Raw genomic sequence first — 24,333 nt, forward strand, 5'->3', positions numbered from 1 at the left:
CATTATATCCAGTATATATAAAGTGTGTATAAGAATGCATGTGCTCGAGAGAGAGAAAGAGAGAGTGCTTCTGAAGTATGCTACTGTCAGCAGACATGCACACAAGCACGTGCTTGCGCGTGCTTGCAGGAAAGAAGGCAGGGAGGAAGGAAGGAGGGAAGGAGGGAAGGAGGGAAGGAGGGAAGGAGGGAAGGAAGGAAGGAAGGAAGGAAGGCAGGCAGGCAGGCAGGCAGGCGGGCAGGCAGGCAGGCAGGCAGGCACGCCATTGCTTCTTGCTTGCCTCATCAGCAGCAGAGTGGGCTGGCTCAATGCTGCAATTCTCGCAGCTCTCTCGCTCCCTCCCCTCTACAGATCTCCTTCTAACACACACCTCCAGCTGTATCTGGAGCCTGCAGAGTGGTGAGCAGAACGCAGCTGTGCTAGCAGGCAGCATGTTTAGTGACAGGCCACAACAGCCAGAAAAAAGAGCTTGAGACCACTACTGTCCAACAGCAGAGAACCAATAAAGCACAAAAGGAGAAAAAAACAACAACAGCGACAACAACAACAAAAAAACCCTGAACAAACCAAAGAAAAAAGGCAACGAAGCTGGAGGAGACAACAGGAGAAAAGGAGAGATGACAGACCGACACTAGTAAGGATGAGGTGAGTGATTGGAGATGGAAAGATAAAGAAAAATGTATGACCCATATACATCTGATGGGGAGGGCATTTCATTCTGGATCCTGTTAATACAGTAACCTACGGTGTAATGTTGTGCTGGATCATGAGGAAACTACTCCCTGCTCTGTTACTATGCAGATTTCGCCTTTTAGTATTCCATAGATACATTGGCGAAAGTAATATGACAACATTTAAACAAGCACAAAGGAACTCACAGAAGAGAATCAGCTGCCATCAGTTGAACAACACATTTCAAGGGTGTTAATGGCGTTAACATGTCCCACAGTACTGTCTTGGAAAACACAAACACACAGAGTCAGCTCACAACATCTGCAGTTGCAGACACACCGTTTGTGTATCGTCCTGAATGAACTGAGTCTCACTGCAGTACTCTGAGCTCCAGTTCCACTGGCAGAGCTTCAAACTAGTTGGGACTCAGGCCGACTAGCAGCCTTTCAAAATGCATCAGGAGCAGAATGCTAAGCTATCTGTTCAACTTCAGAACAGGACTGGCAGGAAACAGGAGAGTCAGATGGACACTCTTGGTTTGAAGTGATGTGTTGACAGTCAAGTGCTCTCCATTTCTGCTGCAGTTCAAAGGCAAATCTTCTTTCGTTCTACTAATTCAGTAACACAAACTGTCTGTGGTACAAAATGGTGACAACATCTCAAGGCTCAGCTCAGCTACTTCAGGATTTTTCAAATTATTGAAATGACAAGCAAAGGCAAGGGGAGGGTACGTTGAAGTTTGGTGAGGACTCCAGTTTTTACAGTGGGAGTGCCCCAAGCACTTAGTATGAGTTGTGTGATGAGCAAATAATGCTGAATAGGTTCATTGTCAGGACACAGATGAGGATTCCCAGAGATAAGATTACGAAAAATAGTAGACAGCATACATCTGACCTAATATTAATAAATAAAAAAAAACGTTGCAGAAGACAAAATGCAAAAGCAAGAACAATCTAGCCTACCAAGTATCAAGCTACATGTTGTAGTCACATTTTAAAAAAACGGCACAACTTGAAAACTGCATTTTTAAAAGTCCAAAACAACATAACTCAAATCTGTGGCTCACCTTTGTTCCTCGACCGGATATATCTGCAACAATTCTACTCAGGAACTTGGTTCTTAAAACTAAATGCTAAAATCAGCATTCTTCTTCCAATAAGACATCATTCAATGAATGGAAAGAACTTAAATGATATTAAGATTTTTCATCATTTATAATTGAATTATCTTTATCTTCTTTATCTTTATTTTTATTACTCAATAATATACATAAATAACAATTTATCCAAAATAAAGATCTTTAGAGTCCCCCTTCCCTCAAAAATGTATTTTCTTCTTGTTCCTACAGTTGAATGTTTGAGCTTTACTGTACAGAATGATGCATATGCACAGTTTGTCACTAGAAGGCTGTTTCTCTGTGCTCACTGAAAATCAAATTTTAATGATGTGGGCCTATGACCATGATTTGTGACATCACAGCTAGTTTCAAAGCCAATTCCGGTCTAATATTCAACTTACACAATTCTGATGAGGAAACTTTAAGACTCCAGTGCACATACACTGAATTGTCTTTTCAGTGAAGTAAGAGACACTGTGAGTCCAACAGTTAATCTCTGGAAATGAAATACAATTACATATTCATAGATTCCGGAATTTTAAATGAGGTAGCACGAGTAGATGTTATTTGAAGGATTTTAACAAGATGATTGAACATTTTTATGGAAAAACCATATCTGACACAAATTATTATTCAAAGTAGAATATTTTCTATACAATTAAAATCATGTCTGGAGGGGACCTTAAATATTTTATCACACAACCAAACAAAAGACCAGAGAGCAGAGATATTTTCAAATTACAAAATAAATACAGTACTTAACACACATGGGTTGATTGACATTCATGGGTAACATCATATCCTCCTGAGAACCAAGGAAAAACAGTATCTTTCAATTTATTTATTTTTTTGTGATTTTCTGCCTCTTTGGAACTAAAACAACAACTCACAATTTAGAATTTTGTAAAAATATTTTTACTTTAGACTTTAAAGCATGTCCACTGTAATGGACTAACAGAACAATTTTACCATAACACAATGAAATCATAATAGGCTGACAAGAAAACAAGAATCCAATCCATTTTTAAATGAAACTGAACATTTGGCCCATATCTTTTGTTGAACTACTGAACAAAATTGACATTATTGAACATTCATAACATTGCTATTATTTTTCCTAACAAAAAGTTTAACTGAATTCTGACTCAAATTTTATGATTCCTGACATGTTCATAAACCAGAAAATATATGATTACCATAGTTAAAAATCAATAATAACAATATTTGTTATATCAGCATGAAAAACAAAGTTCCCCTCATCCCACCCAAACACATGAGATATCACTGGAAAGGCCAGGAAGTCCTCTACAGAGCACACCAGGACTTAGTAGGGTAGCTTAAATGAGTCAAAAGATATAGACTAAAACCAAATGTCCACTACAGAGGACACAAATGAATAGCCTGGGTCTCAAGAGGATATACATTCTTTTTTGCATATATACCATGTAAATAAAAGGAAAGAAAAAAAGTGTCTATGACAAATGAGAAACAATTTTATTCAATCATCATCATCTAATTTCCACATCAATGTGTGTTTTCATAATAATAAAAATGATACAACCATGTTTCCAAAAAAGTTGGGACACTACGTAAAATGTAAAAAGAAACAGAAACCCATGTTTAATTGAAAATAGCACTAAGACAACATATTGAATGCTGAAACTGAGAAATTTCATTGATTTTGAAAGTTACAACTTCATTTAGAATTTGATGCCAGCAACATGTGTCAAAAAGTGGGCACACTCTCATGTTTACCACTCTGTTGCTGTCAATTGCTTTCATTTTGAAAGTGGAATGTTTTCCTATGCTTGCTTGACGTACGAATTCAGCTGCTCAACACTTCAAGGTCTTCTTTGTTGTATTTTATGTTTAATAATGTGGAAAACATTTTTAGTGTTTCACTAGTCAGAATTGCAGGCAGGCCAGTTTAGCATCTTTTACTACAGAGGCATGCTGTTGTAATATGTGCAGAATGTGGTTTGGCATTGTCTTGCTGAAATAACCAAGGCCTTCCTTGTAAAAGACGTCCTCTTCTTGGCAGCACATGTTGCTCCAAAACCTGTTTATATCATTCAGTATTAATGGTGCCTTCACTAAAGGTTACTAAAGGTAACCATCCTCACCTGTGATCTTTTTGCTTGTAAACAGTGTGTGTGTGTATAAAAGGTCAGTGAGTTTCTGGGTTCCTGGCAGACCCTTGCATCTTTCATCCAGTGCTGCACTGACGTTTCTGGATTCTGAGTCATGGGAGAAGCAAAAGAATTGTCAAGGGATCTGCGGAAAATGTTAATTGAACTGTATAAAACAGGAAGGGGATATAAAAAGATATCCAAAGAATTGAGAATACCAATTAGCAGTGTTCAAACTCTAATTAAGAAGTAGAAAATGAGGGATTCTGTTAAAACCAAACCACGGTCGGGTAGACCAACAAAAATTTCAGCCACAACTGCCAGGAAAATTGTTCTAGATGCTAAGAAAAACCCACAAATAATTTCAGAAATCAAGTCCTGAAATACAGGACTCTGAAAAAAGTGGTATGGCTGTTTTAAGATTCACAATAAGGAGGCACTTGAAGAAAAATGGGCTGCATGGTTGAGTCACCAGAAGAAAGCCATTACTACCCAAATGCCACAAAACATGCCACTTACAATAAGCCAAACAGCACAGAGACAAGCCTCAAAACTTCTGGAACAAAGTCATTTGGAGTGATGAGACCAAAATTGAACTTTTTGGCCACAACCATAAACGTTACATTTGGAGAGGAGTCAACAAGGCCAATGATGAAAGGTACAACATTCATCACCTACTGTGAAACAAGGAGGTGGATCGCTGATGTTTTAGGGATGCGTGAGCTACAAAGGCACAGGAAACTTGGTCAAAATTGATGGCAAGATGAATGCAGCATGTGATCAGAAAATACTGGAGGAAAATTTGCACTCATCAGCCCAGAAGCTGCGCATGGGATATACTTGGACGTTCCAACATGACAACGATCCAAAACACAAGGTCAAGTCGACCTGTCATTGGCTACAGCAGAGTAAAGTGAAGGTTCTGGAGTGGCCATCTCAGTCTCCTGACCTCAATATCATTGAGCCACTCTGGGGAGATCTCAAACGTGCAGTTCATGCAAGACAGCCCAGGAATTTACAGGAACTGGAGGCTTTTTGCCAAGAAGAATTGTCAGCTTTACCATTTGGGAAAATAAAGAGGCTCATTCACAACCACAAAAGACTTCAAGCTGTCATTGATGTTAAAGGGGGCAATACACAGTATTAAGAACTGGGGTATGTAAACTTTTGATCAGGGTCATTTGGGTAGTTTCTGTTGTCATTATGATTTAAAAAGAGTAAACACAATTGTTTGACAATAAATGGCTTCACCCAAGCACTAACCATGGGTGAAAGAAAAGTTTTTGTCTTATCATTCATATTCTCTGAAAAATGGCCAAGAAATCAAATTCTGCCAGGGTATGTAAACTTATGAGCACAACTGTATTATCGCATATGCTGGCTTTTGAACTGTGTGCTGACAAGTCAGATGGTCTTCTTTAGCCTGAAGGACATGGCATCCATGAAATGTAATTTTCAATAGGGGCTTCTCAGACCACAGGACAGTTTTCCACTTTACCTCAGTCCATGTTAAAGGAGCTCAAGACCAGAGAGAGCAGCAGCATTTCTGGATCTATTTTATATATGGCTTCATCTTGGAATGGTTGAGTTTCAACTTGCATTTATGAATGCAGCGACGAACTGTGTTCACAGACAATGGTTTATGGAAAAGCTCCTGAGCTCATGCAGTGATGCCCACTTCAGAATAATGTCTGTTTTTCAATGCAGTGCCACCTGAGGGCCCAAAGATCACGGTCATTCAATATTGGTTTTCAGCCTTGTCCCTTGTGTACAGAGATTTCTTCAGATTCTCTGAATCTTTTAATGAAATTATGCACGATAGATCCCTCCCCATATTTACTTCAGCAAGACTCAGATCTTTCAGATGCTCATTTTACACCCAATCATATTATTAATCTGTTGCCAATTACCCTAATTAATTGTTGAGATGTTCCACAAGCTGCTTTCTTAAGGCATTTCACAACTTTTCCAGTCTTTTATTTCCATTGACCTAACTTTTTGAAACATCAATGCTAACATCAAATTCTAAATGATATGATTTTTAAAAACCAATGAAATTTCTCAATTTCAACATTTGACATGTTGTCTTTGTGCTATTGTCAATTAAATATGGGGTTTCAATGTTTTAGAAATCAGTTAAGATTTAGGTTTAACAGAATATCCCAACTTTTTTTGAAACAGACCCTGTTTGCCAGATGCCTAATCATATAGTCTATAATAGCAACTCTTTCCTTGAACTTGAGAATCAGTATTTTCACTTAGGTACTTGTCTTAAAATTTAAATGGTTGTAATATGGATACATTTCATCACTGCAGTATTATGCAGTTAAGATAATCACTGGCAAATCGATTTTTGCATCCCTGCGGGGCAAGGAAAATAACTGAAATGATTTACAGACTCTAACAACAGTCTCTAGCATTAGTTTAGGTCATTTTGTCACTTATATGTGGCCATTGAAGTAAGCAGAAAATATAAAACAGCAAAAAACAATGTTAGATGACAAGTGGTGTAGCGTTACATTGCCATTACACCAGTGGTGCAGAAATTACTTTTTCTAAATAAACATTTAGAAAATCAATTTTAAGTCATCTCTACTAACAGAAACACATTTTGAGCGTTGATAATTCTAATATATCATCCTTGGGTGAGGACAAACAGTTATGAACTTCGTGCATAGAAGTTGTACTCCTGAGATAAGCCAATTTGCAAAGTGTACAGAGCACTACATTGTTGGGTCTCTGTCTAAAATACTCCCATACTATGTTTTCTAGCTGCAACTTCTTCTTTGGGAGAATCCATGCTTTGACTGGGCACAGCCATCTTTGCCATGTCCCATTGTCATTGATTACATTGACATAACATAGCCGCCAACTGTCATTTAAACTTCTCTTTTAACTTTTCTTGAGAACCATTCGTCAAAACCACTTGATCAGATGAATGGTTGTTGAGGGAATCGAAAGACAGTCTGACAAAGATTCCTTTTTTCATAGTTTGACTAGTGCAGTGCTCATTCAAAATGTGCCTGTTCAGACTGGGACTATTGCTTGGCCTCCAGTATTGCTGCTTGCAACTTTCTCAATATCATCGACTCACAGAGCCACATTTTTAGGAAAAAAAAAAAGTTCCACCAGTCTTTTCCCTTTTTCAAACTTCAGCAGCAACACAGTAATATTACAATAGTAATAGGTCACCAGTTTTAGACAGTTTATTGAACAGCTCCCAAAATATGTGCCACGCATAAATTATTAATAATGATAATTAGTTCTTTCTCCTTCTTTGTTAATTAACTGAATGTAGGTCAAAGACACATTGCACACATGAAAGCAAAATGTACAATCGTTTCATGGATTAAAAATGTCAAAATACTTAATTAAAAAATGTCATTATAGACTAACATTATAAGCATTTGAGGAAAATGCTGAAACGCTTCATCATTGAAGCTTTTTCTTTTCATCCCTGACATGAATGGATGAATCTTTACCGCTATCATTATTATTGATAAAATTCATGAATTCACATTGAAGCTAGCCAGCTATCCATATATACATATAGCTGGTTCCTAGGGCATTACTAAGGATAAGCTGACATAATTCACTGAAGGTAACTCACTAACATCAGCTGAATAACGTAAGTTAACCACTATGTTGGTTTATGAAAAACAGTTACCATAATACATATTGAACATCAAATCCAATGCACACAAAAAGGTGTGTGAAATTATTTTTCATCATCTTCTTTTCCTAGAATTAAGTCAAGATGAGTAACCTTCTATTTAATGCTTCTTTCTCATCCTCTAGAGCCCTGACCATGCCTGCCTGCTCTGCCTCTCTGCTCTGCCTGCTCCTCCTGCTGCTGTGTGGGCTGCTGGGAGGTTGGGTGCTGTCTGTTTGCCCCTCTGTGTGCTCCTGCAGCTGGGGACACCGCGTGGTGGATTGCTCCTCACGGGGCCTTACCAAGCTACCACCTGGTCTGCAGCACAACATACGCATTCTCAACCTCTCTTTTAATAGGCAAGTAGCTGCAGCTCTCCAATGTTATTTGGTTATATGACAATTATTGGATTTCCGTACATGTTAGAGATAACAGAAGGTACAAATTTAGTTACACAGTCAAAAAAGCAGGTTCCCAAAAAGAAGCAGATTCCTTCTTTTCTCAAAGAAGTGAAGGACAGGCTTAGAAAGAAGGGATATTTGGCCAGCGTTTAGATGGTAAAGCAGCTAGGGTTAAAATGCTCAAGTTTTCAGGATTATAGGCCACCAACAGCCAATTTAATTTGCTGCCTTTCCCGCCTCCTCACTAACAAAATCTTCAGGGACATTTGCATGTAGTGGTCTTTTTCTAGTGACTATTTTGCAAACTATCTGTTGCCTCACATAATAATGCAGAGCCTTACTGTAAAAAAAATAGAACCTGTCTGACCCTCAAACTTGACCTAATGAGAGAGAAGAGAGCATCATCCATCAAATGTTTTCACACTTGCAATATAAAGTGTCAGAATGATAACAGTAACAGACAACAATCTGCTGTAGTGGGGAAGCACTTCAGGTGCATCTATGGAACTTCTAAGAGAAATAACATCTCATTCCTCTTACAAATGAAAACTTGAAATCATAATTAATAATAAGTGGCTTACACCTAACTTGGTCAGGTATAAGCAGTAATTTATGGTGGCTAATGTTAGCAAACTTAACAGAAAATGCTATGTAACTGACATGACATGTCAATTTGCTGACTTGATAACTCTTTTCTACAATTGCACTACATTTTAGCAATCAGCTCTCTAAACAAATCATCACTGTGTCAGAATAAAAACTTACTGACCATGCACATGTATAAGTTACTTTTTTTAAAATAATCTTCTGACAGTTTGCAGGCTCTGGACAGCCAACTCAGCCACTATGCCCACCTGCGAACCCTGGACCTGTCCTACAACCGCCTGGAGAGCATGCCCCACTCCTTGCCACGCTCTCTGTGGGACATCCGAGCAGCGGGGAACCATCTACGCTGGCTGGACAAAAATGACACAGCTTACCACTGGAACTTGAAAGCACTGGACCTGTCGTACAATGAGCTGGAGAGAGTGGTATTCATCAACAACACACTGCCGACTCTCCAAGCTCTCAACCTTAGTCACAACAGGTTTTGGACTGTGCCCACGAATATGCCGCACAACTTGGAGAGCATTGATTTGTCACATAACTATTTGACACAGATTCTGCCTGGATCGTTGGATATGCTACCAAGGCTGGCACAGTTCTATTTGCATGCTAATCGCTTCTCCTGGTTGTCTGAAGGGATCTTTGATAAGCTGAAGGTGCTGGAGGTGATGACTCTTGGGGATAACCCCTGGGCTTGTGAAGAAGAAGAAAACATAACAAGGCTCCTGAGATGGGCTGAGCAGACCCGTGCAACTATCCTAGGCTGCCCCTGTTATACAAGACCCATCTGTGGGCAAACCCATCAGGCAACACCAGCGAGAGAGTGGCACTCTGCACTCTTCACAGAGCCACCACTCTGGGTGAATAGCAGAGGTGAAGGCCATGATGGCCAATCACCTGCAAGGACTGCAGAGGTCACATCTAGTAATCAGGCAAAATCTGTACTTTTTGAGACAGGAATACATCAGGACAAAAGAGGAGTGAATGAGTCTGGAGACCACATGGTGTTTGTCTGGACATCTTCCACAAGTTTTGGCAGTGTCTCCACACACACAAGCACAACAAGAAACCCACTGTCTTTAACAAAGAAACCCAAAGTAGCTAACTCACAAAATAATGGTCAGGGGCTCCTCACTGAGACTCCACAAACTATCACCTTGACTATTTTTATCATTTCAACAGCATTCAACATCTTCTGAACAATCTTGACAGGATATAAAATAAATTACTCTGTGTGGACAGTGAATGTATGTCCAAGTAACTCCACTTACTAGCCCATTTTCATTTCCCTTGTAACAACTGTTGTAACTGTTACTGTGTTTTGTCAACATCAACTGGTTTAACATCTACAACATCACAATGACTCACAAAATCTTGTACACAAACATAAACTGTATAAACCTACAAGACAGAAAACAACTCCAAATATATGGTTGAAGTGAGTGCTAATGTCAATGCTCACTTGTAAGTATAATGCTTGTAGACTGACAGACTGCTATGCTTAATGCTTTCCTATAAACAGCAATGCTTGTACTACATTTGGTCCTACTGAGCCATTGAAAAAAAGATACAATACACATTACCTAACATTCCGTAGCCCCTATTTGCACATCAGATGCAAGAAGTGAGGAGCCTAAAAATATCTGAAAAGCAAAACAGAAAAAAGTTGCCAATAAAGGGCTCGCTAAATGGAAGAATTCAAAAGAAAAAATAAATACTTATAGGTGTTCTTGTTTGCAATGGAAATTTAATAATAATAAAAGATCTATGAATTACAACAGCACAATGCAATGAATGCTCTATGATGTATATAGTACACAGCAAAATAAACTCAGAAAAGAAAAACCAATGTATAAAAAAAAAACAAATAATCATGTTAAAAAGACAGATTAAGACAGCCCAAAATTTCATCAAATGAAAGAACTGTTTTACATTCCTGTTAAAGATGCTCAAAAAGATAATTTAAGATTAAATTCTTTCATTTCTGTCATCACAGTTAGTAAGCTGTGACTATGTTTCTTAATCATAATGTTGGTGCTTTTTTTACTGTGAGGCCATTAAACACTCCATTCAAAACTGGGCTGACAATACTTTCAGTATTTTGTTACCTTAACTGACAAATCATGATAAAAAGTGGACCTCTTGCATGGCTACTTGCAGAGCCACCAGCTGGCTGGGGGCAGTTACACTGGACAGCAGTAAAGGAAGTGGTCTGGTCAGGATCACGAGAGGAATGGCAATCTTGTAAGCATTCAACATGAAACAAATTGTTACTTTCCACATTTCTATTCCATTTCGGCTGATAGGAATGTAAGACTATGTTTGTAAAACTTCTTCCAAGGGAGCTTTCTGGCTGATGATTCAAACTTTTCACAGTCTGTGGCAATCTTGGGACAAACATCAACAGTTTGGATCTTCCCTCCAAACAAAGAAAAATCCAAAGAGATTATGGATCCTGAGGTAAAAGTTTTCAGCATGTCCAAATATGCACTAAGTTTCACACAAATTAGAACCTTGAATGACCACACAGTAGGGTTAGGCAATACAGAAAATTTTCCCAACTGATGAGTATCAGCCCAACAACCAGCAATTGCCAATATAAAGTACTGTGCAAAGGTTTTAGGTGGGGTTTCAAGATGGGCTGTTCAGCCTGTTTTTTGAAGAAGCACAAAGAAATGGGCAATATTGAGAATTGTAGACGCAGTGGTTGTGTCAAGCTTATTTCCATTTGAAATCGTAAGATGTCCAGCAGTGCCATCAGCTCAGAACTGGCAGAAACCAGTGGGACCCAGGTACACCTACCTACTGTCCGGAGAGGTGTGGCCAGAAGTAGTCTTCATGGAAGAGCTGCAGCCAAAAATCCATACCTCCTACATGGAAACAAGGCCAAGTGACTCAACTATGCATGAAAACATAGGAACTGGGGACCAAAAAGATTGCAGCAGGTGCTCTGGACTGATGAGTCAAAGTTTGAAATATTTGGCTGTAGCCAAAGACAGTTTCTTCACTGAAGGGCTGGAGAACGGTGCAATAATGAGTGTCTGCAGCCAACAGTGAAGCATGGTGGAGGTTTCCTGCAAGTTTGGGGCTGTATTTCTGCAAATGGAGTTTGTGATTTGGTCAGGATTAATGGTGTCCTTAATGCTGAGAAATACAGACATATACTTATTCATCATGTAATACCATCAGGGAGACATATGATTGGCCCCAAATTTATTCTGCAGCAGGACAATGAAACCCAAACATATAGCCAATGTCATTAAGAACTATCATCGTAAAGAATAACAAGAAGTCTTGGAAGTGATGGTTTGGCCTGCGCAGAACCCCGATCTCAACATCGTCTGTCTGGGATAACATGAAGAGATAAAAGAATTTGAGGAAGCCTAAATCCACAGAAGGTCTGTGGTTAGTTTTCCAAGATCCTACCAGCTGATTGCTTCAAAAACTGTGTGCAAGTGTGAAGACTTGCTGCTGTTTTGAAGGCAAAAGAGTGGTCACACCAAATATTGATTTGGTCTAGATTTCACTGTTCATACTGTTCATTCACTGCATTTTGTTAATTATTGAAAATAAATTGTTAACACTACCGTGAGGGTCTGTTGGGAACGTCTGGCGGAACCCGCTGTCAGGGAGGTTTTCAACTCCCACCTGAGGTTGGAGACATTGAGTCCGAATGGACCATGTTGTTGTTGATGCAGCCGTCCGTAGCTGTGGCCGTAAAGTCGGTGGTGCCTGTCGTGGTGGCAACCCCCGAACCCGGTGGTGGACACCGGAAGTAAGGGATGCCGTCAAGCTGAAGAAGGAGTCCTATCGGGCCTGGCTGGCTCATAGGACTCCTGACGCAGCTGACGAGTACCAGCAAGCCAAGCGCGCGGCAGCTCGGGCAGTTGTAGAAGCAAAAACTCGGGTCTGGGAGGAGTTCGGGGAGGCCCTGGAGGAGGACTACCGGTCGGCCTCGAGGAAATTCTGGCAAACCATTCGGCGCCTCAGGAAGGGGAAGCAGCTTTCTGTAAACACTGTTTACAGTGGAGATGGGGAGCTGTTGACCTCGACTGGGGATATTGTCGGGCGGTGGAAGGAATACTTCGAGGATCTCCTCAATCCCACTGTCATGTCTTTCCTAGAGGAAGCAGAGACTGGGGACTTGGAGGTCGATTCATCCATCACCGGGGCTGAAGTCACTGAGTCAGTTCGCAAGTTCCTCGGTGGCAAAGCGCCAGGGGTGGATGAGATCTGCCCTGAGTACCTCAAGTCTCTGGATATTGTAGGTTTGTCTTGGTTGACACGCCTCTGCAACATCGCGTGGCAGACAGGGACAGTGCCTCTGGACTGGCAGACTGGGGTGGTGGTCCCTCTTTTTAAAAAGGGGGACCGGAGGGTGTGTTCCAACTATCGGGGGATCACACTCCTCAGCCTCCCTGGGAAAGTCTATTCCAGGGTACTGGAGAGGAGAATCCGGCCGATAGTCCAACCTCGGATTCAGGAGGAACAATGTGGTTTTCGTCCTGGCCGTGGAACACTGGACCAGCTCTATACCCTCCACAGGGTGCTTGAGGGTTCATGGGAGTTTGCCCATCCAGTCCACATGTGCTTTGTGGACTTGGATAAGGCATTCGACCGTGTCCCTCACGTCATTCTGTGGGAGGTGCTCCGGGAGTATGGGGTTGGAGGCCCTCTATTGAGGGCTGTACAGTCCCTGTACAACTGGAGCAGGTTGGTTCCCGGTGCATGTTGGACTCTGGCAGGGCTGCCCTTTGTCACCGGTTCTGTTCATCATTTGTATGGACAGAATTTCTAGGCGTAGCCAGGGGCCGGAGGGGGTTTGGTTCGGGAGCCACCAGATTTTGTCTCTGCTTTTTGCAGATGATGTTGTCTTGTTGGCTCCCTCAAGCCAGGACCTTCAGCATGCACTGGGGCGGTTCGCAGCCGAGTGTGAAGCAGCTGGGATGAGAGTCAGCACCTCCAAGTCCGAGGCCATGGTTCTCGACCGGAAAAAGGTGGCTTGCTCCCTTCAGGTTGGGGTAGAGTTCCTGCCTCAAGTGGAGGAGTTTAAGTATCTTGGGATCCTGTTCACGAGTGAGGGAAGGATGGAGCGCGAGATTGACAGGCGGATCGGTGTAGCGGTCTGTCGTGGTGAAGAAGGAGCTGAGCCGAAAGGGGAAGCTCTCGATTTACCGGTCAATCTACGTTCCTACCCTCACCTATGCTCATGAACTTTGGGTCATGACCGAAAGAATGAGGTCCTGGATACAAGCGGCTGAAATGAGTAAAAATAATACATAAAATGACAAAAATTGGTAATTGCTTTCCAATACATTCATCCACTCGGTCAATCTTACCGTATAGGACTATTCTTTCAGTCAAATTCAATGACTCAACTTGATTCAACTTTAAAGGTGAAACTAATATATTACATAGACAAATTACATGCAAAGCAAGATATTTCAAGCCTTTATTTGTTACCATTTTGATGATTATGGCTTAAAGCTTATGAAAACCACAAATTCAAAATCTCAGAAAATTAGAATATTGTGGAAAGGTTCAATATTATAGGCTTAAAGTGTCACATTCTAATCAGCTAATTAATTCAAAACACCTGCAAAGGATTCCTGAGCCTTTAAATAGTCTCTTATGCTTATGAAAGCCTCAAAATCAAAATCTCAGAAAGTTAGAATATTACATGATATCAATAAAAAAAAGGATTTTAAATACATAAATGTCAGCCCTCTGAAAAGTATAATCATGCATATGTATATGTATATTGCACGAATTACTGCCTGTGGCGTGGTATAGATGCTATCAGCCTGTGTCACTGCTGAGGTGTTAAGGAAGACCAGAGTGCTTCAGTAGCAGCCTTCAGCTCTTCTGCATTGTTCGGTCTCATGTCTCTCATCTTTCTCTTGACAATGCCCCATAGATTCTCCATGGGGTTCAGGTCAGATGAGTTAGCTGGCTAATCAAGCACAATAATCCTATGATCATTGAACCAGGTTTTGGTACTTTTGGCAGTGTGGGCAGGTGCAAAGTCCTGCTGGAAAATGAAGTCAGCAGAAGAGGACTTTGGACCACTGAGCAACAGATCAGTTCTTTCTTTCTTTTGCCCAGGTAAGACGCTGGCGTTGTTTGTTATTCAGGAGCAGCTTCGCAAGAGGAATACGACATCTGAACCCCATGTCCAGGATCCGTCTGTGTGTGGTGGCTCTTGATGCATCAACTCCAGCCCTCCCACACTTTTGAATGGCCTTTTCCTGACAATCCTCTCCAGGATGTGGTCATCCCTGCTGCTTGTGCACCTTCTTCTTCCACACTTTTCCCTTCCACTTAACTTTCTATCAAGGTGCTTTGATATAGCAATTTGAGAACATCCAACTTCTCTTGCAATTACCTTTTGAGGCTTTCCCTCCTTGTGGAGGGTGTCAATGATGGTTTTCTGCACAACTGTCAGGTCAGCAGTCTTCCCTGTGATTGTGAATTCTACTGAACCATACTGAGAGACAATTTAAAGACTCAGGAATCCTTTGCAGGTGTTTTGAATTAATTAGCTGATTAGAGTGTGACACTTTGAGCCTACAATATTGAACCTTTCCACAATATTCAAATTTTCTGAGATTTTGAATTTGGGGTTTTCATAAGCTTTAAGCCATAATCATCAAAAATATAAGAAATAAAGGCTTGGGATATCTCACTTTGCATGTAATGAGTCTATATATCAATTTCACCATTTTAGTTGAATTACTGAAATAAATGAACTTTTTCACCTGGATGACTCTTTTCCAGTGAGAAACATGCTGTCTTCACTTAGAGACTACTTTTACAGAGGAGTAGAGAGGACTGATAGTAGAGAGCTTTGTCAAATGGGTCAATGACAAAAACATAATGACAGAAAACCTTCTTCCCCTTATCCACAAAATAGAGAGCACTTTACAAAATTGGGTTCAATAGGGCTATCCTTGTTGGGTAAAAATTTGAAGTGTTCCACATATCAAGTACAACTACTGAGTTTCCCTCCCCTACTAATAAAAAAAGTTCAATAAGACAGTTAAAACTTTTCTATGGGCAGGTAAAAGATCTTTTTTTAACAGAAGAAAATTATGTGGTGCTACTGAAGACGGGGGTCTCGGTTAGGGCTGGGCAGATAGAACGATAGCGATATGTCTCGTGATAGACACGTCATCAATATCAATATAAAATGCGTTCGATAAAGCATTCGATAATTTTTTTTTTCTTCGTCGGAAGAAACCTGAAGTTGCGAAGCGAGGTTGGTTGCATGAACAAAAGCACTCACTCTCAGGTAACCGAGCACCGTAAGGAGTAATTGCTAATCAGTGGGAGTGACACGCTAACACGCCAATCATGTAACATTATCAAGTTCGGTTGAGCCATCTCGTTGTCATGTGTTGGTTGCTCTGCGAGGAGTGAGATGAGAAATATAAAGTAAGCGCTGCAGCGAGCAAAGAAATTGTCGATAAAACAGGGAAAGTCAGCTCACCAGTACGGAATTTTTTGGATTTTATAAGTCGGACAGTAGTCAGACCAATGTGGTCTGTAACTTATGCAAGACTTTCATCCCCACCAAGACCGGTAACACCACAAACTTGTTTAACCACCTTAGCCGCGCTCACTCTTTGGAGCACAGCCGTATTCGCCAACGTCCACCAACCACAGCACCACCGCACAAGCAGCTGACCACCATGCAGAGGTATCTGCTTCAGTGCCTGATGACAAATCATCTAAAAGGCACGAAGACGTAACAGAGGCAGCGGCATATCATATAGCTAAAGACATGCTTCACTGAGCGCTGTGGAGACGCCAGGTTATAAACATCTCTTACAAGTACTTTTTTTTCTTAAACACACTTGCAATAAAAATATAATTGAATAGTTCATGTATGTTTAGAGTAAGAAGAGTGAGTGTTACTGTACTGTCTATCATGTTTGTTTGTATGTTACAGATGTTTCCAAAACACTGCACATATTTGAAAACATTTTATTCACCAGAAGGTGAATCAGCTTGTGAACTTTCTGCACTAAACCTGCAGAAAAAAAAGTTCTCAGGTTTCTCTCTGTTTACATTTTTACACTTTTTTTTTTTTACATTTATTGTTTGAGTGTTATCCATGGTTGTGTTGACATTTCCTTTCCTTTCTGCCTTGATAGCTGAGGGGATTATAATCAGAGGAAGGTTAAATTTAAAATAAAAATGTTTAAATTGAATGTATTTTTCTCCTGGTCCCTATTTTAAATAGGTCATAAAAAATATCAATAATTATCGATATCGACCAATATAAAACACTTATATCGCAATAGAGTTTTCAGCCATATCGCCCAGCCCGAGTCTCATTTTACTAAGAATTTACTGGTAACACTATGCTTTTTCCCTCAATCTGTTGTCCAAAATGTATACTGCTGAAGATCAAGCTGCAGCATGGATCTCAATTGAAAGGGAACTTAAACCTTTTCTCATTCAGGCTTTTATTTCACAAACGGGGGGAAGAAATCCCATTTATGAACCCAAAGTTAATGTTTGGGAGAGAAACTTAGAGAGTATTACACCAGGTCACAGGGACAAAGCCTTCCTCAAAGTCATCACTTTGGCAAAATAAACTATTAAAAGTGGGCAAAAAAGCTTCATGGGCTGAACAGGGAATATCTTTATTGAAGATGTTTTTGAAGATGACAATTTTATGTCATTTGAACAGATGATGGCTAAATACAAAACCCCCAATATCTATATGTACAGTATATGTACAATATCTATACAAAGGAAACTCCCCCTATACCTCAAACTGTGATACAGGAAATATTTCAGGGCAGCTGCTTGACCAATGGTCAGGTTAATTATGTAACCTAATGCATGCCCTTGTACTGTTCAGAGCTGTGAGATAACATGACTGGTGAAAGCCACTTTGGATGACAGAAGGCAGATGACGCTTCTCTTTTCTGTCTGTGAGGTCTGTTGCATTAAATACACGCCTAAACAGCACTCACACAGGTTGCTTATCACATTCCTTGGACAAGATGTGGACAGTGGTTGCCGTGTCCACATCTTGGTAACTGGCCAATTACATTTAGTCCCATAAGTCCAACTTCTGTACAGGGCTGGCTCAACCCAAGAAGATAAATATGAACTTTTATCAGAGATCTGGGCTCACTCTGGCGGAGTTCCTGCGGGAGCTCTGTCAATATGAGCCCAGCGCTGCTATACCTTTGGCCTCAAAAAATACTTTGGCTGTGAACTGAAGATTTCTCTGGTCTGTTCTAGGACTTCCAATAAAAGAATCGGGGCTAACAGTACCATGACCTGGATGAATGAGAATCTTCACAGACGTATAGCTATATGTTCAGTAATTCTTGCCCTTGTTGATACTATCATTTTGATGTAAGAGTGGTAATTGGCTTATACATTTTCAATACTGTTAAGGTGCCATGTGTTGCCTTGATCTTGGACACTCTTAGTGTCCCGTTGATGTTGTACAATAGAGAAGTGGGCTACTGGAATGAGACATAGATGGACAAGAGCAGAAAACCTAGAACTCTTGGAATGCTACCAGACAAGTAACCTCAGAGAGAGAAGTACACCAAGCAACAGTGGTTCTAGATTCTAGAGATCCTCGGCTATAAGATGAACAGCATGAACAGCCACAAGGAGCAATGCCCTCCATGGAGGAGGACACTAGAGACCAAGATCAAGGCAACACAGAGAGAAGTTAGTCAACTTCCAGAGCTCCAGAAAGGTGTGGGGAATAAAGGGACTCCCAGGAAGTATCACCAGAGGCACTAGAGACTGCCTAGCAAAGACTCACAGCTCTCTATCTCTATCACAGCAGCTAAAATGAATAGGCAGATGGCTCAATACATGAGCGGGGGCCAGAAAGGAATTAGTAGCAATACCAGGGGAGCCAAGCACCAACTACTGGTCGATAGAGCAGTTACCCAAGACTGCAAGACCAGACAAACCAACCTGGGCACCGCCTGGATTGACTTAATGCCACACACATGGATCCTGGAATGTACAGCATCAACAGGACACCTTCATCATGAACTCAGTAAAGCTGCAGAAAATGACTCTGGAGGCCAATTCAAAGCAATTGCACAAGTCACCATGAAGTGCGGCATATACCAAGGTGATGCATTATCACCACTACTGTTCTGCATAGGCTAGATAATGTGACTAGATAGATGTGCCCTGCCATATTACACTGACAGTTTTGTTGGGGTGTGTGTGTGTGTGTGTGTGTGTGTGTGTGTGTGTGTGCACATGATGTGTGGTGGTTTTGTAGGTCGGGGGGGGGGGGTGTTTGCTATTACGTTACTGTTTCATGTTTTATCTTTTGTCAAGCATCGTGTGTTGCATTTTTATGTATGAAAGCTGCTATATAAATAAAGTTTGACTGATTGATTGTATGTATTGATAAATGTGGGCGGATAATATCAAGGAAGAAAAGATGAACAGGCCTAACCAAAAGCAGCATTGCAGATGTTCAGGAAATATTTAGGGATACCACATGCAAATGGAAACCATGAGGAGGCTGCAAGGAAGTCAGCCACAGTTAAATACCTAAGACGAGTAAGGCAGGTCTGAAGAGCAGTCTGAATGGAAAGGTCTGAGCTATCAACACATGCACACTGCCAGTCATCAAATACCTCTCTGGTATAATCAGCAGGCCAGAGAAGGAGATAGAAGCCACTGATATCAAGACAGGAAGCTTCTCAAAATGCATGGAGAGTTTCATCACATGTCCAGGACCCTGAGACTGTACACTGAATGGACCGAGGAACTGATCGTCTAGTCCAACAAGGTCCGCATTAGGTGTTGAGGGACCAGGACACCCTAACGAGAAGCTGGCTACTGGAACACAACATACATGGAGCGGGACAAAGAACAAAACACTGCTGGAATGCTACTACGCCGGCAACCCCAGTGAGAGAGGGTATATGAAGAGGATGTGGGACCTATGGATGCTTGGAAACCCCACATCCACGAAGACTGCAAAGCAACTTGTGACCCAGTGCTCTAACATCCATAAGAATGACCAACTGTCACAATTAGAGATTGATGAGGTACAATGTGCCTCATCCACGGTACAAAGATGCTACGGCAAGGGGGAGCCAGGACAACAGGTCAGTGCAGGGATGATAACTGCATCCCTGAATGATGAGATTGGGTACCAAGCCACAAGAAGCACAGACACCCTGAACACAAGGGCAGCTGACCTGAGAGAACAGATAATAGAATCCTGGGGGAACACAACTACCTACCTGCCAAGGCTAAGAGATAAAGCACGAGATGAATCTCTACTGGAAGACGTAAACATGGCACTGATGACTATATCCACAGAAACCATCACTGAGACCAATCAGCTGATGTATGCAGCGGCAACAGTCATCCTGCGCATGCTAGGCTACAAGATGAACAGCAGTAGCCGGAAGGAGCAGGGGAACCCTCCATGGAAGAAGAGACTGGAGAGCAAGATCACGGCAACAAGGAGGGAGGTTAGCTTGCTAACTGTGCTACAGAGAGGTATAAAGATCAGGAAGGAAGTGCCAAGGAGATAAAACAAGCTGTCGATAGATGAAGCTCTGGAGACTGCCAAGCAGAGGCTCAAAGCTCTGGCTACCCACCTTAAGAGATACAGCAGAGAAGCCAGGACCAGGAGAATAAATAAACTGTTCTCCAACAACCCAGCTAAGGTCTACTCTAAGGTCTAAGGTCTAAGGTCCCAGCTAAGGTGGCACTCTCAATGGCAGGATAGTAAGAAGACCCAGATAGACCCACCAAAATCTGAAACCGAGCTCGACTGGAAGAGTATCTGGGAGAAGGAGGCATCACATAACACCAATGCCCAGTGGTTGCTTGAATTGAAAGCAGACCACAGTAGCCTCCCAGAACAGGAACCAGTAGAAATTACCACTGCAGACATCCAAGAAAGAGTGTCTAAGATGAAGAGCTGGACAGCACCTGGGCCAGACATGATCCACGCCTACTGGCTCAAAAAGCAAACTGCACTCCATGAACAACTGGCAGCACAGATGAATCAGCTGCTAAGATCGGGAACCCACCCAGACTGGCTGACCCAAGGCCATACAGTCCTCATCATGGACCCACAGAAGGGCCCGGTACCATCCAACTACTGGCCTATAACCTGCCTGAGTACAACATGGAAGCTCCTGTCAGGCATCATAGCAGCTAAGATGAGTAGGCACATGGATCAGTACATGAATAGAGCACAGAAAGGAATTGGCAACAACACCAGAGGAGCCAAACACCAACTACTGGTTGACAGGACAGTCACCCAGGACTGTAAGACCAGAAGTACCAACGTGTGCACTGCCTGGATTGACTACAAGAAGGCCTATGACTCAATGCCACACACGGATACTGTAGTGCCTAGACCTGTATAAGATCAACAGGACACTTAGAGCCTTCATCAAGAACTCGATGGGGTTGTGGAAGACAACTCTGGAAGCCAACTCACAGCCAATTGCAGAAGTGAGCATCAAATGTGGTATATACCAAGGAGATGCACTGTCCCCCCTGCTGTTCTGCATAGGCCTAAACCACCTCAGCCAGATCATCACCAAGAGTGGCTTTGGATACCGATTCCGAAGTGGGACAACAATCAGCCACGGATGGATGACATCAAGCTGTATGCCAAGAGTGAGTGTGACATTGACTCCCTCACTCACCTTACCAGGATATATAGCAATGACATCGAGATGTCATTCAGACTGGATAAGTGTGGACAGATGGTGTGCAGAAGAGGGAAGATGATCACCATTGAAGGGGCTAAACTACCTGAAGGCAACATAGCAGATGTTCAGGACAGCTACAAATATCTAGGGATCCCACAGGCAAATGGCAATCATGAGGAGGTAACACAGAGATTAGCCACAGCCAAATACCTTCAGAGGGTGCGGCAGGTGAAGAGTCAGCTGAATGCCAAGAACAAGATCCAGGCAATAAACTCCTACGCCCTGCCATTAATCAGATACCCTGCTGGTATAATATCCTGGCCACTGGAAGAAATGGAAGCCACTGATATCAAGTCAAGGAAGCTCCTTACGATGCATGGAGGGTTTCATCCTAAATCCAGCATCCTGTGGCTATACACTAAGTGGAAGACAGGAGGCCGCGGACTAGTGAGCGTCAGAACCACTATCCAGGAGGAAACAGCAAGCCTCTGGGAGTATGTCAGGAAGATGGCCCCCAATGATGACCTGAGTGAATGCCTCAGTAAGGAGGAGCCAGAAGGGTTGGCATGGACAGACAAGGCCCTGCATGGCATGTACCATCGACAGCTTGAGGAAGTGGCTGACATAGTGAAAACATACCAGTGGCTGGAAAAGGCTGGACTGAAAGACAGCACAGAGGCACTGATCATGGCTGCACAAGAGCAAGCCTTGAACACAAGGTCAATAGAGGCCAGGATCTACCACAGCAGACAAGACCCCAGGTGCAGGCTGTGCAAAGATGCCCCTTTGCACAGCAATCCAGAACATAACAGCGGGGTGTAAGATGCTGGCAGGGAAGGCATACATGGAGCGTCATAACCAGGTGGCTAGCCTCGTACATGGGAACATCTGTACTGAGTATGGGCCGGAGGTCCCAGGATCAAGGTGGAAGAGGTGATCCTCCAAAGGTGATCCAGAACGACCGAACCAAGATCCTGTGCTACTTCTAGTTCCAGACAGACAAACTGGTGGTGGCGAACCAACCAGACATAATAGTGGTAGACGAAGAACAGAAGACAGTCATAGTGGTGGATGTACGGATCCCAATTGATCGTAACATCAGGAAGATAGAGCACGAGAAGCTGGAGAAATACCAGGTCTCAAGGAGGAGTTGGAGAGGATGTGGGGCATAAAGGCAAAGGTGGTACCAGTAGTGATTGGGGCACTCGGAGCAGTAACCCCCAAGCTGGGAGTGTACACACACACACACACACACACACACACACACACACACATATATACACATACATATATATATATATATACACACACACATATATTCACACACAAATAGACACACACACACACACACACACACACACACATATATATATTATTGTATATATTGTAATACTTGCTATTACATCATTATAGTATGCTACAAGTTAGGATTGGTGCTTAGCAACTCTACTTGCTATTGACATCAACAGATGCATCTCCAATTTAACAAACTCCATAGCTGATGCAGACTGTGTGATATGTTTGAAAGTAGAGATGGATTGGTCCCTTGGCCCTTCCAGGCATATTTTAAGGGTTTGTTTACTGCCAAAACAAAGCCTGTGCATTTCAGTCTGCTAGTGTCAGAGTTCATCTCTGTTTTCTTTCCCACTGCTCAATTCAATAAAACATGTCTAATAAGGAAGCACTGGCGCTTCTCATTTTTAGGTGGCGCTGACTGTCACTTTCACTGGTTCAAAGACGCCATTAGGTCACATCAGCTGGTACTAATTAATGTTATTTTTTCTTCTGTCAGCAACTTAAGAGCAGGTCAAAATGAATCTTGTTTGTTGTCAGTTTGTGTGTCTGTACTCAATCAAAGAAAGAAGCTTCCCTCTGCACCACTACTGTACATTTACAGTGGATGGAATGCTTCTGTGCTTCCAACTCCAAGAGAGATGTCTTCCCTTTAACTGATTGCATCATGTCAGTTTCACATTCTCCAGTTAAATATTCTATTCATATCAGGTCCATAATCTTATAAACGTATTATACATATTTTTGAACGAGGACCTTCTTCATTTGGATAAGTAACTCTTGAAAAATAAGGTACTAGATTTAGTAGCTACAACTGTTATTCCTATGTGTATGTATGTATGTACATATGTGTACGTGTGTATGTTTTCTTGGTGGGACGTTTTCCTTTATTTGATTGTGCACCTGGAGAGAGATAGCAAAGGGGGAAGAGAATGTGGATGGCATGCAGCAAATGGCTTCAGGTTGTAATTGAACCTGGGCTGCTGTGGTAAGGACACGCCTTAGGCCACAGGGCACTCTGCTAGATCAGCTATCAGGGCTCCTCAGTGGGTCAGATACATATTTAATGATGATGATGATGATGATGATGATCATTCATCATAGACAAATAAAAGTATCAGATGGGGCAGATATTAAAGGACTTGGATCATAATGGAACTGCAAAATCTGACACAAGATCCTCAAGTTGAAAGGTAAGCAAAAAGCAACTGAGATGACACTAAGTTGGGATTTTTAGTATTTCCAATGTCAAGAATGACATTTCAGCTTACAAATGTAGCTGTTTGAGGTTTGACTCAATAATCATTATACCAGAAGGTGTCTCTAATGTTTTGTCAAGCCAATATAGGGAGAAACAAAAATATTAGACACACCTTTGACACTACCACTCTCATTGTATCTTACTTATATTGTCAGAGACAGACCGTTTCTATCCCAGGCAGACACAGAAAAGTTAATACATGCTTTTATCTCCAACAGACTGGACAAATATCTACTAATGCTCTTCTGTCTGGTATCTAAGAAAGCTATTTTTAGATTACTCCACATTATCCCATCTTAAAATCTTTACATTGCCTACCTGTCTGTCACAAAATTAATTTTCATACTCTTGTATTGGTTTTTAAATCACTGAATGGCTTTGTCTCGTCCTATCTGTCCAACATGGTTAAGACATATGTACCTGCTAGGTCACTTAGATCCTCTGACTCAAACTTCTTGATTGTTCTTGAGGCCAGAACAGGAACAGAGAGGTAGCCTCACTGAGAGCTTA

At 41.8% G+C, this 24,333-nt stretch overlaps 2 protein-coding genes across 7 annotated transcripts in view; one reads left to right on the top strand and one right to left on the bottom strand.

Moving 5' to 3' along the window:
- Nucleotides 1–24,333, bottom strand: part of nf1a (neurofibromin 1a) — a 170,923-nt gene that overhangs the window by 38,778 nt on the left and 107,812 nt on the right. The gene's annotated exons all lie outside the window — the stretch shown is intronic.
- LOC139336570 (oligodendrocyte-myelin glycoprotein-like) lies at nt 293–10,431 on the top strand. Its single transcript, XM_070970704.1, has 3 exons — nt 293–645; nt 7,717–7,929; nt 8,786–10,431. The coding sequence occupies exons 1-3, from the start codon at nt 641–643 to the stop codon at nt 9,774–9,776; spliced, it is 1,209 nt and encodes a 402-aa protein (XP_070826805.1). The 5' UTR covers nt 293–640; the 3' UTR covers nt 9,777–10,431.

The sequence above is a fragment of the Chaetodon trifascialis genome, chromosome 9 (genome assembly GCF_039877785.1).
Source record: "Chaetodon trifascialis isolate fChaTrf1 chromosome 9, fChaTrf1.hap1, whole genome shotgun sequence".
NCBI classification, from domain to species: domain Eukaryota; kingdom Metazoa; phylum Chordata; class Actinopteri; order Chaetodontiformes; family Chaetodontidae; genus Chaetodon; species Chaetodon trifascialis.

Excerpts from the sequence above, each read along its gene's own strand:
- LOC139336570 (XM_070970704.1), top strand. Across the intron at positions 7,930-8,785 it reads CTCAACCTCTCTTTTAATAG|TTTGCAGGCTCTGGACAGCC; the intron begins GCAAGTAGCTGC and ends ATCTTCTGACAG.